This window comes from Lygodium microphyllum, chromosome 4 (assembly GCF_053477565.2).
Source record: "Lygodium microphyllum isolate KBCC chromosome 4, Lygodium_microphyllum_v1.1.10, whole genome shotgun sequence".
In the NCBI taxonomy this organism is placed as follows: Eukaryota; Viridiplantae; Streptophyta; class Polypodiopsida; order Schizaeales; family Lygodiaceae; genus Lygodium; species Lygodium microphyllum.
This window is the reverse complement of record NC_141138.1, coordinates 135974195-135992303: the sequence shown is the minus strand read 5'-3', so window position 1 is coordinate 135992303 and position 18109 is coordinate 135974195. Positions and strand designations below refer to the sequence as shown.

The following is an 18109-nucleotide window of genomic DNA, read 5'->3' as shown; positions in this document are numbered from 1 at the left end:
TGTGGCAAAGCGTACCTGCATGCCCCATAGTTTCTCATCCTCATCAGCAGCCTCCACATTGAACAGATGTCTATTCGGTCAGTCGCAGGTTTTACCATGAGCTTACACCTTGCATCCTGCAATGTGAATAGTCTCCACTACAGTGGGGCACGTGGTTCCAGGAAGTTGATTGTTCGGCAGGAGCTGCAACCTGCCCTTGTTGGATGGATCGACATTTTACTTCTACAGGGGCATAAGCTCACTCCCTCCCAGGCCTAGCGGGTAGGGAAGGTACTCCCGGGTAGCTCCCACACTTATTGGCAGCATGCCATAGGTGCCCACGACAAGAGTGGAGGTGTATACACCTCTATTGTCCCGAGTCTCACCGCCTGCCTATGAGACCACGGGACGATAGTGGCAGGGAGGGTTCTATGGATCAGATTGGATATTGGGGACTCATGCCTTGGAGTCCTCAACGTCTATGCCCCTACGGAGGCTAGGGCATGCAGGAGGTTCTGGGTGGAGTTCGTGGATGGACTCCCAAAGGTGGACTCTTGGATTGTTGGAGGAGACTTCAACAACTTGTAGGCTTTGGAGGACCAGCAGGGCAAAGGCAGAAACTATCAGGACATGACCGGGGAGGAGCAGGAGGCATGGGAGGTATTTCTATTGGCAGTAGGTGCATGTGATGCCTGGAGAGACCCTGCCTTCCATAGGAGAGAGAGGTCGTTGGACTTCTCTTGGGGATATAGGCGGCTAGGTGGAGCCCTGTTGGAGCGGTTGGACAACTTTTATGTGGGAGAGTGGGAAGGCTCACATGGAGGCCAGATTGGGCAATTGGCGGGCACCACGTTGTTTGATCATTACCTGGTTCTCCTGACACTAGATCCCCCAGCATCTGCCCTAGACACTCGATCCTGTAGGATCCTTGACTCGATCTATAGGAGGGAGGAGGTGACGAGACAGACAGAGCAGCTTTGGACTAGAGAGTGGGGCAGAAGGGACCGGATTGCAGAGAAGGTTGCAGAGGTCCTAGTCGAGTCGAGTAGAATCTGCCAAGAGGCAGCCATATAAACCAGGCAATAGAGCTAGGAGGAGGAGAGAGTGCTCCGGCGGGACCTTGCAGGCACACAGAGATTACTACAGGAGGCACCAAGGGATCCCACCCTCCATGCACAGGAGGTGCGAGCGCGAGCAGCCATTGCTGGCCTAGAGAACAGGCACTCCGAGTTCTCTTTCCGCACTTCAGCAGCTTTTTGGTCGCGGAAGGGGACATGTTGTGCAGGAGAGTTTTCCTAGGTGCACCAACCTCGCACCTTAGGAGAGCAGATACGCAGCCTTTGAGGTTAGTATGGGAGGACTCGTTCTAGCCCAGACGAGGTAATGGAGATCGCCACTGATTACTACAGACGCCTTTTCTAGCAGGAGACGCCTCAACTAGAGGACAGCGATGTAGGTAGCATGTCTGGGATCACATCGTGTCCCTTGTCACAGAGGAGATGGGATGCTCCCTCCTAGCTCCCTTCACAGAGAAGGAACTAGAGGAGGCTTTCCATACACAGGACAAGCAGAAATGCCTAGGAGAGGATGACCTCTCTAAAGTCTTCTTTACTTCCTACTGGAAAGTGGTGAAGGACCCCCTTCTGATGGCCTTCCAAGAGATTTTCCCCTTAGGAGAGATGCTAGGGAGCCTTTCGGCAGGCCTTATCAGTCTTCTCCCAAAAGGGGGAGACCGATTGGAGCTTTCTCAGTGGAGATCGATCACTTTATTGTCAGTGGCCTATAAGGCACTAGCAAAGATGATTGGTAGGCGACTACGCCCCGTGCTGCTAGACATCATCCATGACACACAGATAGGCTTTGTCTAGGATAGGAGTATCCTAGACAATGTATTCACCTTCTTTGAGGTGACAGAGTGGGCTCAGCACAGTGGGTAGAGACTGGCCATACTACTCTTGGATTTCAAGAAAGCTTATGACAAGGTGGACTGGGATTTCCTAGAGGGAACCATGGTGAGGTTGGGTTTCCCCCAGGCTTGGATTCGCGGGGTTGCTGCACTTTACAGATCAGCCACTAGTAGGGTTCTCATAGATGGTAGGCGAGGGGAGGAGTTTCGGCTGGAGAGATCGGTCCGGCAGGGCTGCCCCCTGGCCCTATACCTGTTCCTACTCTTTGTAGAGGTGATGTCTCACTTTCTCAGGTCTCGTGTGAGTGGATTACGCAGCCTCCGGCTTCCCGTGAGAGAGGAGACTGAGTTGCTAGACTTAGAGTATGCAGATATACAACACTCTACATAGAGGACGATGAGTTGATGTTGGAGAGAGTGAGGCTGGCTCTTGAGGTGTTTTGTTCCGCAGCAGTTGGAGCGAAAATCAACTGGCGAAAGTCGGTTGGTTTTCTTACAGACCCGGACTCTAGCACGGAGTGGGATGTCCACCTAGGATTTAGATGGGTGAGCAGAGGGCAGACCGTCTAGTACCTAGGGTTCCACGTGGGACTCGACATCACTCCCGCTCAACAATTTCTTCCAGTCCTTGATTCTATTCGGAGGAAGCTGATCTACTGGATCACGGCTCGCCTCTCACTAGCCGACCTAGCCTTGGTGGTTAACCAGGTTCTCCTAGCGACGGCTGGGTACATTGCCTCGTGTTGGTGCTTCTCCTCATCCTGTGTAGTGCAGCTTCGCCGCCTAGTGCAGAACTTCCTTTGGTCTGGGTCAGACGGCTCCAGGGATTCTTGGGACAAGGTGGCGTGGGCGACCATCATACGGCATCGGTCAAAGGGAGGGCTTGAGATCATAGACCCAAAGTTTCAGAGTATGGCCCTCTTGGGCAAGCTAGTTGTCCGCGGCCTTACATCGGGAGGGCAGACCTGGAAGGTCCTATTGCAGGAGGGTCTTCAGGATTGTAGACCGAGGCTTAGTGGTGAGTGGAGGCCGTCCTTGAGATGGATCTTCACGTTAGCCCAGATCGCCCCCCCCCCTTCTACGCAGCTTACTCCGTGTGTAGCAAGGCGTCCGTAAGGCCCTAATCCAGAGCTCCCTAGGCTGCCAGGAGGAGATAGACCGTTATCCGGTGATCTGGAACCCCTAGGTCAAAGATCGGGAAGGGGTACAGATTGGCAAGCGCCCCTACATCCAATGGGCTGGTTGGGAGAGGCCGGCGGCTCGTACCATCAGGACATGGTGAGAGGTGTACAGGATGGCGGACGAGGAGGTGCTGCAGCGAGTATCAGGTTGCTAGAGAGGAGTGGAGTTAAGGCGAAGGGAGATAGATGCAGCAATACCTCCGGAGTGGCTTGCTCCCTTGATATGAGTGCCGAGAGAGCCCGAGGAGATATGGGCCGCCAATTTTTCACCAGCAGGCATCCCTCTACAGGTAGTAGGTAGAGTGGGCGGCGCCCCGTAAGGGACTTTCTTCACTGTTCAGGAGGGGGGGTGTCTGGCTCTTGATAAAGGACAGCAGGGTGAGGGGATAGTTGCCCTTTCGTGGAGGAGGATTCGGGTGGTGGGCCTTCAAGGGAAGACATGGCGATTGGACCCCTATGTTTTCTGGAAGGAGCTCAGGGAGTGGCGCCTTTGGATTTGGGAGGGTAGACCACTTGATGAGCTGGAGTGGGATCTAGGAGAGTGGCTATGGCCGACCACTGCAGTCGCCATGAAGCCACCGAGGTTCTTGGAGTACACTGTCAGGATTGGTAGACACGTAGAGGATATGGATTGGGCGCCGTCACGTAGCAGGCACTGGGCGGAGCACAACATCACGGAGCTGTTCTGACAGACCTTTTGGCGCCGCCTATGGGATAGTTGGAGGCCAAGGAGGGTATTGTATTTCTTATGGCTGGTGGGACATGGAGGCTTGGCGGTGGGAAGTTGGCTTGCCCAAATGCAGGAGGGAGGTTGTAAGTGTTGCACACAGCAGCCTCTGGAAATCCCAAAGCATTACCTTTGGTCATGTGAGGAGGCGTGGCTTGTGTGGAGAGGAGCATGCCGCATCCTTCGTCGTACAGCACCTAGCCTTGGATGTATCTCATGGGGAGCTTTCTGCTGGCAAGCAATTAGCCAGGGCTGTCACCTTTTATATGAGGTCGGGATGCAGGACGTGATTTTCATCATTGAGGCAGGGTCGTACGCAGTGGTTGATTTGGAGGCTCTACCTATCCGCCAGGTACTGGAGTCCACAACAGACCGCTCTGAGGTATGGGAGATCATAAGGAGTCTTATTGGATGGCATATCTGGAAGGTGTGGTGTCAGGAGACTTTCGGCAGAGAGGCTTTCAGGACAGGCAACCCTAGCAGAGCTCTGGACCTCCATCATCCACTCCCTTTGTGGCCATTGGGATCAGGTGCAGGGCAAGTCCAGGGCTCCTCAGGAGCTCTGTGGTCATTTTATGCATACTTGGGCGGCCAAGACCTGTTTTTCGTGATGCAGGCAGGCAGCCCTAGATGGTGATACACCTTCCCTCCATGGCTTTTTGCTCCCATCCCCCCAAATTGCCTTGAGAGGCTTGTATACATGATGTATTTGTGTTTCTACATCAGCTCCAACTAGTCTGTTGAGCATGAGCACTCCGTTGTAATCAGTTTCTTTGAGTAATATAATTACCCACATTTTATTTGCAAAAAAAAAAGGGAAAAAAATTGCAGCAAACTTTTGAAGCGTTAGATTTGGGGCCTTTGCATTACTATTTGGGCATTCGGTTTATTTGTGATACTAGAGGCATTGGATTGACAAAGTCTAGAAACATTGGTAAACTCCTTGAGAGATTTGGCTTCTAGGATTGCAAGCCAGTAAGTGCATTGATGGAGAGTGGACTTAAGCTGTCTTTGCATGATGACAATGATATGTTTGACATTCATACATATGCTCCAGCAATTGGATGTATCATTTATTTATGCAATGCAGGGCTAGATATTCAGTTTGCAGTTTCAACCTTGGACAGATACATGCACAATCCGCTCATGTCACATTGGCAAGTTGTGAAGTGTGTTTTCCGTTACTTGTAGGACACTAGGACTCTTGGATTGCTTTATGCCAAGGGGTGGTGGTTGCAATTACATGCTTATAGCGATTCCAATTGGGCTGGAGATTTTGATTCTCGTTACTCTACAAATGAAAATTGTTTCTTTCTTGGCTCCTCTTGTATTTCTTGGCTTAGCAAGAAACAATCCACTGCTGCCACATTGTCTTATGAAGTTAAATACAAGGCAGCTTTCACTACTATAGTTGAATGTGTATGGTTGAGACGTTTGTTGTCTGATCTTGATGTATCTGTCATGGAGCTAACTCTTCTGTTTACTGATAGTTAAACTGTCATTGCAATGGCACGGAACCTAGTGTTTCATTCACGTACGAAACACACTGAGATACATTATTACTTTGTGAGAGAGAGACTACATGCAGGGGATGTTGACCTTGTCTACTGTCCTACCAACAACAATGTGGTAGACATCTTCACCAAACCTCTTCATCGCGACAAATTTGAAGCATTTTGCAATGCTTTAAATTTGATCTCCTTTGGTGGATGATCCTTGTATGCTGATCACTTTTTACTTCAGGGGGGTTTATTGGGTTTTACTCATGCCTACGCTCACATAAGAGTGTCGGTGATTTGCAGTAGGACCCTGGAGCACTTTTTACTCTTCGTAAGAGAGGTTTTTTCCAAACATATTTTCATGTGTGAACGCACCTTAAGGCTTTGAGTCACACACTTTCGAACTAATCAAGTGTCAAGCAGTGACCACACTCTCACTCTCTCTACTGTCTACAAAGTGTGTGCTGAGCTGATAGTTGCCATCTCCAAACCAACAAATACTTCGCTTATGACAAGATTGCTCAAATGCTTTATAGACATATTCACCCCTGTCATTTGACTCAGGTATTTCAACTTGTACCCAGACTAGTTCTCAACAAGAGAAAACCAATGCTGAAAGGTAGCCAATACATCCAATTTCTGCTTTATGGGATATCCCCAAACCTTATACGAACAATCATCAATGAAAGTTACAAAGTACTTTGCATCACCTAATGACTGACAAGATATGGGACCACATACATTAGAATGAACAAGAGCTAGAGGCTCACCCATGCTCGTAATGCTAGACTTTTTATGAGAACTGTGTGTTTGCTTGCCATAAAGACAATGATCACATGAATCAAAACATTTGTAGTCAAGGGGCAGAAGATACTGCAAATGAGAAAGTATTTTCATTCTTTTTAAGGACATGTGTCCAAGGCAATGATGCCATAAAGATACATGTGGTATGTCCCACTAGTAATCTTCCATGTGGAATCACCAAAAGATACATGATATCTTGCATCATCCAATTGTCAAGCAAAGAGTAAGCTTTTGGTCAAAGCCGAAACATGGCATATATAATGCAAAACAAAAGTGTTGCTTGAAGCAAACTATAGTTTAACATCACCAATGCCAATAATATCCAATGCTAAGTCATTTTCTAGTCTCACAAAACTTGTCATGATGTGATAGGAATGAAACCAATCCCTATGCAGGGTAACATAAAAAGAAGTACTTGAATCAAGTAGCCAACATTGAGAAAAAATGAACGAGGCATCAATCAATTGACTGGCATCAAGAGAAGAATCTACTAGGATGTAATCATAATTAGACTTAGGCTCCAAGGCATTTATCTCCTCAATTGTCATGCTGAACTTATTAGAAAAAATGCTACAATCATTAGACTTATACTACACTTTGCCCTTGCCTTTCTCTTTGCACTTATCATCGCGCATCTTATGGCACTCTGGCCTAGTATGACCCTAATTTCCACAATAATGACATGTAAGAGAGGCCTTATGACCATTGGACTTACTGCGAGATTGATGCCTCTGTGAGTCTTTACTACAATGGTTATCACCACTCTTACTATCATGCGTGCCCCTAACAGTCAATGCATGAGAAGTATGGGCTGTATCCACATTCTTTCTATTTATCTACTTTGTGAGTAAGGCACTCTCAACATATTGGAGTTTCAAACCATCTTTAGGTATATTAGCACACATGGGAGTACGGGAAGTGTCCCATGACTCGGGAAGTGTCACAGGCAAGAACAAAGGAGAAAGATTATTCTTAAACTCAATGCCTTGCAAAGTTAACTAGTTGAAAATCGAGTGAAACTTATTTAAATGCACAGACACGCTAGTCCCTTTTTTCATGCGAAGGTCCATGAGCTGTTTCAACTAATACATTTGTGAAGTAGGACTTTGCTTGTCATAAAGATTGCATATCTTTTCCCATAACTGCCAAGCATTATTTTGGGGTGCCATAACATTGAAATAAACCTGTTTAGACAATAACAATATAAAAGTGAATTTACATATCTCATTCAACTCATCCCAAGTATCCTAATCAATACGTTTGGGCTTTACACTCTTGGTTTTCGAAGGCCTAACTTGCTTCTTTTGAACTAGTACCTACCATATTTGCATCTTTCAATAGGTGAAGTTTGTGCCATCAAGCTTTTCAATATTGAAAATAGGACTATTATTCGAAGAACCAGCCATAATGACAATATACCAATGTAAAATCCAAGAGAATAGGCTGCTGTAAATGATTGAAAATCGCCCCCCAAAACTCAGCCAAAACAAAGGCAAAACAAGAGGAAATAGTAAATACCAAAGTATAGAGCTGTCCACCAACTACAAGCAATAGTTGCCAAAGTACAATGTTTGCTCTCTAAGACAATACTGAAAATTGTAATTACAGCAATGCTGAAATAAAGATAGGTGTATATGTCAATCCAACTGTGGGCAAATAGCCAAGAAAGCAAGCTCGTACTGCCAAGGATATCCAAGTAGCAACCATTATATAAAGAATGCAACTAGTAGTGGCCAAGTATAGACCACTGGTTCCAAAGACTATCACTCACTCAAATTGTCAGTAAGCCATACATCCCATAAGCATATACATCACTGACAAACTATTGAGAGAGGTAAGTACCGATGTCCAAAGCATATGGAATCAAATTAGGTCACAAGTGGAGGTTGTTGCATCTAATAGTATACAAGAGAGTATATACATGGACCAAGAGTCCCACTGTCTCAAAGAACCAAGCTCTACCAAGTAAGTACAAGCGTCTCCCATTGGAAGCGAATTTGAATGCAAAGTGAGTAAGCAAAGCTCAAGACACATACTTCAAAGCATTTGGGAATCCCAAGCGCGTCACAAATACATCCGGGAGCATAAGTATCAAATGAAGCTTCAATATCTGTAAGTGGGTAAGCATAAAAGCTCAAAGCAACTGATCAAAGCCTAACTACATCAAACATAGCTCAAATCCAAATGCCAAAGCATGCCATAACCATATCCGGGTTCATACATCAATGCTAGACGCATCACTGTAGACATGTAGGATACTTGAAATACCATGTAGGCACAATAGGCGTTCAAAGCATGAAGCTCATTGTTGTATGCTTGCTGTCTAGACTGTTATGATAGCAGTAACCCTCTGCAGAATTGAGCTAATCAAGCTCTAAATGATCCAAGTAGCATCCCAAAAGCATAACCATACTATCTGCGCACCAAAATAGCATTCCCAAAGCATAAAACATGCATTATGGAATTTATTGTTTGTTGTCCAAACTAGAAGTGTTTAGTTTTGTGTGAAACACAGAACATAAAACTGCATAGAATCGACTCTATGAGTGCTCAGATCTGTAAATCTTATCATGTCTTCGTTTTTAGCTATAGATCGCCTAAATCCATTACCGTATGCAAAAGTTATGGTCAAAATATGAAAGGGCTATCAAGCTTCCATAGCTGTCCATGACTCCTACAGAATGCTCTGTATCCACTCAAAATGGATAGAATAGTTGCTCCTAAGCTTAATAACTACTCAATAAGACTCAGCTTAGCCCTGGGAAGCTTCTTGACAAGTCGGAAGTAAGCTAGAACAAGCCGGGAGAAGGGAAGTCTTGATGCATATCTGGAGTGGAAGAAACAATGGTTGCCATGAAACCTTGAGCTAAAGCTTTGGATCCGGGCTGAAGCAAACCTGGCTGCATTCGGTCCGCGGATGGATCTATATAGTACGATCCGTCCAATCCGGTTGGACGTATACGATTTTTTGTCCGTTTTTCTTTTTGTGGGTTTTTTAAATTTTTATTTTTATTTTTTGAGTTGGTGCTCCAAGAAAAGTTGTTTTTTGCCCTACCCTTTTCCTTTTTCTCCTCATTGACCTTTGCCTATATCTCACTTACCACCTTCTTTTCTTCTACCTCTCTCTTACAACCTTCTCTACTTGTGTCTCATCCCCTATAGCTCTATTTTTATTTCCTCTTTCTTTATCTCCTCTTCTTTCCCTCCCCTTGCCTTTATCTATATCTCTATATTCTTACTCCTCTTACAATTCCTAAGCCTCTTCATGAAACCTTTCCATTATATATAGCTCACTTTAAGTCTTAGCCTTAAGTTTCTTTTGTATCTACTACCTATTACATTTTGTACTCGCCACTTGGTACTTGTGACTTGCTATATCATGATCCATGAACCATGATTATGGTTGTCACATTCGATGACGTCCGATTAGTACAGTCCGATGCTAGTACGGTACTAATCGGACTAATAAATCTTGGACCTACGTTCGATGAAAGAAAAAATACATATAATATTAAGTCTATGCTTAATGTTTGGACTTACAAGTTAAAACATAAACTTAGAGATTCAAGTCAAAAGTGCAAAAGAGAGTTGAAACAAGAGTCGAGAGTGTACTATGTAGCATGAATAATGAAACCAACAACTTTATTATGAGCCAGATGTGCAATCTCATACAAAAAGTGTACAAAAATGGATTGAGATAAAAGCCATTATCCATGGCTCAATCCGAATCAAGATACATGATTACTTTAGGTACTTATATCACTCTCGGCATCGAAGGTGGAAGCATCCTCATCACCGCTTGAGAAGCCATCACCCTCCTCAACAAAATCATTCTCACTAATGACATTGTCCTCGTCATCATACTCGGGCTCTCTAAGCTCTAGGTGAGAGGCAGTGATAGGTATGTCCTCCTGGGCCGAACTAGGAGTACTTCTTGAGCCACTTCTATGCCTCGTGTAGCATCTAAGTGTCCCATAAGCATCACAGACAGCCGATGTGGAAGTTCCATTGCTACCGGCGCGAGGGCGAATAACAACACGGGCATGCCGTGCACGAGTGTTAGAGATCTGCCGGTCTATCTCCTCGAGCTCCAAGTAAAGCTTCCTAAAGATTTGCTCCTTCTCCAAGTCTCTCTTGCGAGTCACACTTTTAAGTGTACTAGCGGAGAGCTTGAGTGAATCCACATTTATCTATATATATAAAGAATGAAGAACTTAGATTAAACAAATGAAACTTCTTTAAATATATTTCATAATCTATGAATAAAGTTATGAACTAAAAAGTATAAAAATTAGATATACGATACCTGTCTTGCTATAGACATCTCATGCATATTGCGTAGCACACATAAATTGGAGCGACAATAAATTAGTCACTCCAATTGTCATGTGCTAAGCTTGTTACGAATTTGGGTGTGCATGAGGGAATAGGCGGATCAATTCCTCTCACATGCACCCGATGAACAATTCTAAACCATGTGAAGAAAAAGTAAGTTTAAAGTACTTAACTGGAATTAAATGAAAAAAGTGAATAGATTTTTAAACCTGTGCAAGAATGCGTAAGGCCATCTTTGGAGGTGAGGCAATCGATAGCCAAATGACTCCCACCAAAAAAGGGGCTTCACCAATGATTCCCGCTTCCAACAAATGGTAGATGCGAAAGCGGTGCCCCTTTGATCGCTATAATTAATGAGCTCTTGGAGGAAGGTACCATGGTGCTCTTCCGCCAAAGCCTTTGGAAGAAAGGCATCACGATCGGCAAGGACATTGGCATCCATAAAGAGAGGATTTTGAATGTGATACAAGGGAAAAAGGGTGCCGTAGCACAAGGAAGATGATGAAGACAGCCATGAACCAGAGGGGCCCCCGCTGAAGTCGAAGAAGAAGTAGATGCCCCATCTGAGGGCAAAGAAATAACATCCTCCTCTGAATCCCCCTCTGAAGTAGATAGGGAATCCAAAAACTCATGGATCACGGACTCTGAAATGTTTGATGACGAAGGAGGTGCCGCCGGTGGTGCCGAAGAAGGTATTTGGGATACTGAAGAGCTTCCAGAGGTAGCCTCTCGAACCTGAGTAGTTAAGGGTGGGGAAGGGTGGGGCTTAGAATGACCAAGAGATGGGCAATAGTCGTTGTCTCTCAGTGGAGCAGACTGGGTAGCTGAAAAAGAGGAAGAAGTCGAGTAGCCACTATCTCTCGAAGGAGCAGACTAAGGAGGAGACAATATCAAACAATCACTGTCTCTCGATGGAGCGAATTGCAGATCCGTAGGTCATGGAAGCCACTGTACCTAAAAATAGGTGGGAGAACACTGTCGCTGGCATTGTGACGATCTCCAAGAGGTTGTAGTATCAATCGATCCTCCATGTGCTCGAAACGACTTAGTGTGCATTGGATGCGTCTTATTGCCTTGAGCATAGTACTCTGATAGCCGATGCAGAACAATCTCTGTGGCCCAGAAAGGAGAGGTGGCACAAGGAGTGCCTAGTGGAAGACGCATATACTTCGGTGGGTGGGGAGCAAGGGTCAAAGTCGGCAAGCATTGGTGGTGTGTCCGGTGATGCCATAGTAGAAGCACCCAGTAGTCTGGTCATCTATTGGTAAAGAAGCCATGGATACTAAAATGCCTTGCTGAAGAAGGAAGAGGTCAGCCACCATGAATCATGAACCACAATGTTCACCTCAAGGGGTGTGAGGGCAATGTGAAGCACGAACCGCAATGTTCGCCTCAAGGGGGTGGGAGGGCAGTGGAAAGGTTGGAAGTGAGCTGCCAGTGGGAGAAGGATGCGACCAACAGTAAGAGATTGCAACCAATAGAAAAACGCAAGTGAGGAGATAGAAAGACTAAAAAAAGCAGGCAGCATAGCTTGTAAGAGAGAGAAAGACTAAAAACGCAGGCAGGACAGCCTGTAGGAGAGAGAAAGACTAAAAACGTAGACAGTAGGTGAGAGAAAGACTAAAACGTAGGAAAAAACCAGCAGCAGCAGTCAATATGCTGAAATCAGCTCTGAACAGTGTGTGATAGGCTGGAAACAGGAGCGAGACTGTTCTAGACAGCAATGGCCAGCTTGGACCGCGCTGTCCTCTGCGTTTGGGGTGTGGGCAGCAACCTGAAATACTTGAAATCTGCAAAAACGAGATTGTTTTCTGAATGGAGAGTGATCAGCAATAGTTGCTCTGCTATAAACAGCTGCAAACTGTGGGTGGAAGGCTCGAAATCAGGCGCCAAAACTGATGGAGACAGCAATGGATTATGGACAGCTTCGGCTGAGATGTCCTCTGTGAATGGGGTGTGGGCAGCAAGCTGAAACACCTGAAATCTATAAAAATGAGATTTTGATGCAGTAGAAGAAGAAGAGAAGTGGATGCCTAAACCTGCCACCGGTCTTTGCCTTCACTGGAGTGGAGGATTTTTATTGCTGTTTGAGCAGATCCAACTCTGATACCATGTCAAAAGATGACGTACCAGCGAGATAGTAGGGTTTGTGGGGAGGAACATGAAGTGAATTGCTAAACATGGAGAACAGAAGGGAAGAGAGAAGAAACTCTGATGAATGGAACGATGAAGACTTGAATCATGGAGTGAATGTGATACAAGGGAACAAGGGTGCCGTAGCACAAGGAAGATGATGAAGACAGCCATGAACCACGAACCGCAATGTCCTCCTAAAGGGGTGTGAGGGTAGTGGAGAGGCTGGAGAGAAGAGGTGATGGGGACTGAATGAATTAGCCGTAAGGAATGAATGAGAAAGTGGCCTATAAATAGGCATAGTCAGTCTAGGATGGAGTCCCTTTTTGGGGTTGCAAACCCTAAATACAAAACGTAGAAATGCAAAAACGCAAACTGCGGGTGAAGGGTTTCTCAACAGGAGTCTCTGGCAAGGGCTTGTCTAACGGCCCCCGAGCCCTTTGCTAGCGAGGTTGGGGTTGTTATCCTGTCGCCTCCGCCTTTGGCTTCGTTGGACTCTTGTGAAACCCTCATTGTCCACTTGCCCAACTACTTGCTGGGTTGCCTTTGCACCAAAGCGGGTGTACTTTGCAGCGTAGTGCCTTGTGCCCAAAGCCATGGCATTGCAAGCATCGATTGGGCTACCTTGTCACTTATCTGCTGTCTAAAGGTGTGGCCACCAACCTTGATCTCTAAAAACTTGGGTATTTTCATTGCCACTCCGCTTTCGGAACCCCTATCGCTGTCATTGCATCAATGAAGGTAGAGGGGAGGGTCGTGCCAAAGAGGCCCTTAGAATTCTCTACCAATTGTTGGTATTGGACTGCTAGTTCGAGAAAAACTAGGTTGATCGGATAACGAGGGAGTTTATTGTGGAGCTTGAAGCTCTCAATAGTAAAGTTGCTATACCATGGGACCATGTAATGACTCCTTTCATAGATGGTATGGGGGAGCTACTGACAAGATCCAAGGTTGCTTTTGCTGAAGTGAGATGGACCATAAAAATATCTTGACACATAAGTATTGCCTTTGCAATTTGCACGATACCAATGTCTAGGGTTGAAAGAAGCCAATCGTGGAGTTGTGCCTTGGAAGGAGAGTGCTTGATGACCTTATGGAAAATTGCGGTCTTCTCTAGTTTCCTTTCCATGGAATGAATGGACAAGAGCTGCTCCTCCGTGAGAGTGACACACGAGGTGTGTGACTAGGGGGCACTTGTGGAGTGCTGTGGCATTGGATGAGGGGTTTCCTGAAACTAGCCTTCCTTTCGTGGAGGGCTAGTAATAATCTGATCATAACTTAAATACAACAAGCAATAATTAATGAAATGTTGAAACACAAACATTTGTCAATCAATCTTGGACATTGGACACCTTGTTGGCTCCAAAACCGGCATCCCTTTTGGTATTTTTTAATCTTTAATTGCAATTGAAATTGAATACAATGGGATTCCTTCAATCCCCTTTGCAATCCGAAAGCCCCTTCCTGTCAATAATGACTAGCAAGTCTTCAAATTGATTTGCCCCTTGATTTGCTCACGCAATTGGCTTTCACCAACTCCTCAGGAAATGAAAATTGAAATTTGCCCCAAATTTGAATGTTGGTTGGTCTCTCACTTGAATCTTGGTGAGAATTAATTCTTAGCCCTGAAAATGTGTCTTGAGGCTTCAATCTCCTAGCACACATCTTGAGGTTGCTATTACAACAGAGAAAAATACAATTTCTCAGTCTCTAGGGATTAAAATGCTGAGATCCTCAGAGCAAGGTTGGGAAATGGTTGGAGAATGAGAGAGAATGCTGACTCGAAAGAAAATTCAGACGTCTATCAGGGAAAATGGAATGCTACCTTGTCTAGACAGTCATGAACGTTGTCTCCATTGATGGAACACACCGAATATGATGTTTGTTTGGCTGAAACGGTCCTCAAACTGCTCTCTTCTACACTTGTAGTCTCTTTAGGGCATGTCAGTAGTTCCAAGAGGGTTTCTTGCTGGCTAGAAATGGCTTGTCCACTGTTATAGCGGCTATGGCAGCCTTCTCTCTCTCTCTTAGATTGCACAAGACTGGATTGACCCTCTCTCTCTCTCTCTCTCTCTCTCTCTCTCTCTGTGTGTGTGTGTCTGTCTCTCTCTCTCTCTCCTTCAGCCTCAAAAACGTCTTTCCCACTTGCATTGGGCAAGTTTTGCCAAGTGGCAGCCTTCTAATCCCATTTTTCAACATTATCTACATTATTAAATTAAATTTCAGCTTTAAATTTTTGAAAATTAATTTAATAATTATTATAGTGCCCAAAAAGTTAGTCTGACTCCCAAGTGTTCCTGAGTCTTCTTTAGCCCCCCGATTGGCATGAAGCATCATTACATGCCAAAACCCTAGTGTCACCAACTAACTCTTATGGCTAATAAAATGTCTTAGGGCAATTTCTGGCACTAGATACTACCTAGTATGTGTGCAATATTACTTAAGGCAACTTTTGCCTTTGACATCCATTGATTTCATTGGGTCCTTGGCTCATAAATATGAAATAATCTCAGTTGCACTTCACATATGCAACACGTACTTTAAACATTTGAATAAAGATTAATCCAAATATTAAGTAAAGCAATCAAAATTTCACTTCCTCGCCACATTTCCATTGTAGCTCTTCATGGAGGAGAGGTGACCAGGTAGACCTGGCGGCCTGCCTGTGGCAGTGAGCAGCCTGTGGGGTGGGGGGCAGACTGGCAAAATGGGTAGGTGATGGTGAGGAGATGACGATGAGGAACAGCCTGTGGGGAGGGGGTGATGATGGGTCCAGTTGCAGGAGCCCAGGCAGGAGGGTGGTGAGCCTGAGGGGAAGAGGGCAAGGGCAGTGTTCTGTTCAGGGTGGGGCAGCAGCACACTGTGGAGGGTGCCGTGACACTGCCACTAGGCATCTAGGGTATCCTTTGTGAACTGAGGTCTTCAAATTCTGATGCATTCAGTCTGGATTTGAATTTGTGGAACTGATTGATTTCTAGACATTGAGAATAGGTCAATGCTGTTGCTCCCACTTCCACAAACAGTGATATTGGGGACATGCGCACGAGAGGATGTGAAATTGACACCACAAGCCTTGTGGACAGTAGAAAAGGGTCATCTAAGCATTGCCAAGCCCTTGAGAGATGAAATCCACATGAGGCAGCCATATACTTACACTCAAGACATCAGAGCTCTTCCCTAGAATAGTGCTCATTTTTCTTCCATCCTGATGAAGGATTCTGAGTGACAAACCAGCATATTCTGTGATTGACATGGATATTTGTCTTTGAACTGCATGCTTGGTTTTCTGATTCTACTTGATAATGGTTAGTTCACTGTGATATGGTTGCTTTGTTTTTGCTGTTGTACAAGACATCTTCTCATTTTTGAAGAAGCCATTTGTTACTACAAAAGGATATATTTTCTTATCTAATACAACCAATTAGTCAGTGCCAGAATTGATGGTTTCGCATCTCAAGTAGTTTGTTTTTTGGCCAGCTCCATTGTGTTGACCTTTGATGGTTCTGGTTTCTTTATGCTAGATCTCAAGCAGGTAAAGTGGCTGTTTCTCAAGATATTACAAACTTGGCAGCATAAGTTGAATCGGCCAATCATTGCAAACATTGTCTTCTTTTATCAGGTCTTAGCAGTGTCTGTATGGAAGCAAGAAGAGGGTTGTAAAAGCTGTAGAGAGGCAAGTTCTCTGCTAGAAGAACCTGGAACGAAGAACGAATGGCAAGTCTTAAATCTGTTTGGTCAAATTAAAAAAGATATTCTGGTGGATTTGGTGAGAGCTTGCTAGGATTGCAGCATTTGGCATCTGTATAGATCGCACATAAGAATCTTTTCAAATAGACGCTTGACTGCATGTTTCAATAATTGGGCTGACCTGTCGATGTTTTGTTCCATCCAGTGATTGTCAGTCTCTACCATCGTTTGTGACCATACGGCTTAAGCATGTGAGTTTAATTATCTATGCAATGGAAAAGCCTGACGACAATGTAGCAAAAGCTCCAAAGAGTTCAATCCACATAATTGGGTATGGATAATTTCTACATCATTGCCATTATAAGTATGACAAGCATTATGCTAATTCTTTGTAAGTGTCATCTAAGAGGAATTTGTTGTAGTGGTGTGGATTTGCTGCTCCAGAAAGCCCTTGAAGAAGAGAGATCAAAAATACACAATGGTAATATGTTCTCTTTACTATGACTATCTTCCTAGGGAATTGTTTTGTTTTGTGTTTTCTGGCCCCTTCATCATGTCCTGCTAACGATTTTCTCAATTTTGACTTCTCTAAGTTCAAGTGAAAAGGAACCTTTCTGGTTCTTTTCAAGGCTCAGCAGAACCTAGTAGCCTTGTCACTGCAAGTATGACAATGATGCAGCAATTTTTGACAAGGTTGGACTCTGTACATGAAACTGCAGTAAAAGTGGTGGAAGTTTCCAGTGCTGATGGCCAATGGACATCCCAGCTGCTACATATTATGGTATAAGGAGTACCAGAACTCTTTTTCCAAGTACTTCTGGTGTGAAGAATGCATGGGGGTGCATACTAGGTTTTTGGATCTTCCTTCCACCAATTCTATTCAAGGGTGGTTGTTTGTTTTGCAGGCTCAACATGCTGTAGAACGTCGAGAAAGGGAAACTGACCTTTTTCATCTACGACATCAGTTACAATCTTGCTTGCAATCACTAGAGGTTTGCAATATGTATTTGGAATACTGTAATGGTAAGCTTCATTGGGATCCTTCTTGGCTTTATAGCTTTCTAAACTATCATTCAAGATGTGGTTTTGCAGGAGACTGAGCAATCACATATTATGACAATATGGGGTGGTAATTCAGTACAACAGCAAGAGCCACGGATGTTGGCTGTTACAGCTCTACAGCAGCTGATGGACCAGGTTAGGGCCTCTTGTGCTAGTTGTGGGGGTCTTGCTCATGTATTAACAGGTAGACCTTAGTTCTTTTAGTGATGGCTTGTATCTTTTGCTATAGAGGAAGCTGTTGGAGGAAGCCATATTGTGGGTAGAGCTTATGAGTGCCTGATGTCATTAGCTTGTGCACAGGATCCAGGTTTTTCATATGTGGAATGTTTTGTCTCCTAACATTTTCCCAGCCAGTGATATAGGTGATGTAAACACCTTGCTCTATATGTTACTAAGTTGTATTTTAGAAGGGATAAACAGGCCAAACAAGGATCTCTCTGTTAGGGAGGGAGCCCAATTCTATGCAACTCTTTCTGTGTTACACACATCAAATACATTGCTATGACATGTGAAACACCATCATTATTTGGATTGTAATTGCCTTGGTTATAAAATACAAGTGGACCTCGCTCTTGGCATTCTGAGAGAATTGTGCTCTTTTCATAACCGAAACTAACTCATCTGTTATAAGTATACGATTCATCACATCAAATTCAAATCAGCACCCAAGTGGTTGGAATTCTTGTCCTAGAATATGCAGTTTTCCAGTATGATTTTCTAAGGTACTTTTATATTGAGAGAATAATAGTAGGAGACATCTATTGGCCTTCTTTTTTGGCAGAATATTCCTGCATAG

The 18109-nt window shown here is 44.6% G+C and overlaps 1 protein-coding gene across 2 annotated transcripts in view; it reads left to right on the top strand.

Annotated features, from left to right (window-relative positions):
• Window positions 1-17902, top strand: part of LOC148037663 (uncharacterized) — a 40917-nt gene extending 23015 nt beyond the window's left edge. Inside the window, exons 3-10 of one of the 2 annotated variants that reach the window (XM_087676611.1) lie at window positions 16042-16096; window positions 16184-16278; window positions 16457-16582; window positions 16674-16732; window positions 16971-17032; window positions 17157-17243; window positions 17344-17448; window positions 17543-17902. In XM_087676611.1, the coding sequence (XP_087532737.1) occupies window positions 16042-16096; window positions 16184-16278; window positions 16457-16582; window positions 16674-16732; window positions 16971-17032; window positions 17157-17243; window positions 17344-17448; window positions 17543-17593 (640 nt within the window). In that variant the 3' untranslated portion in view covers window positions 17594-17902. Of the gene's footprint in view, window positions 1-16041; window positions 16097-16183; window positions 16279-16456; window positions 16583-16673; window positions 16733-16844; window positions 17033-17156; window positions 17244-17343; window positions 17449-17542 lie in introns of both variants that reach the window. The other variant, XM_087676610.1, reaches the window with a different exon arrangement.
• Window positions 17903-18109: the final 207 nt, after the last annotated feature.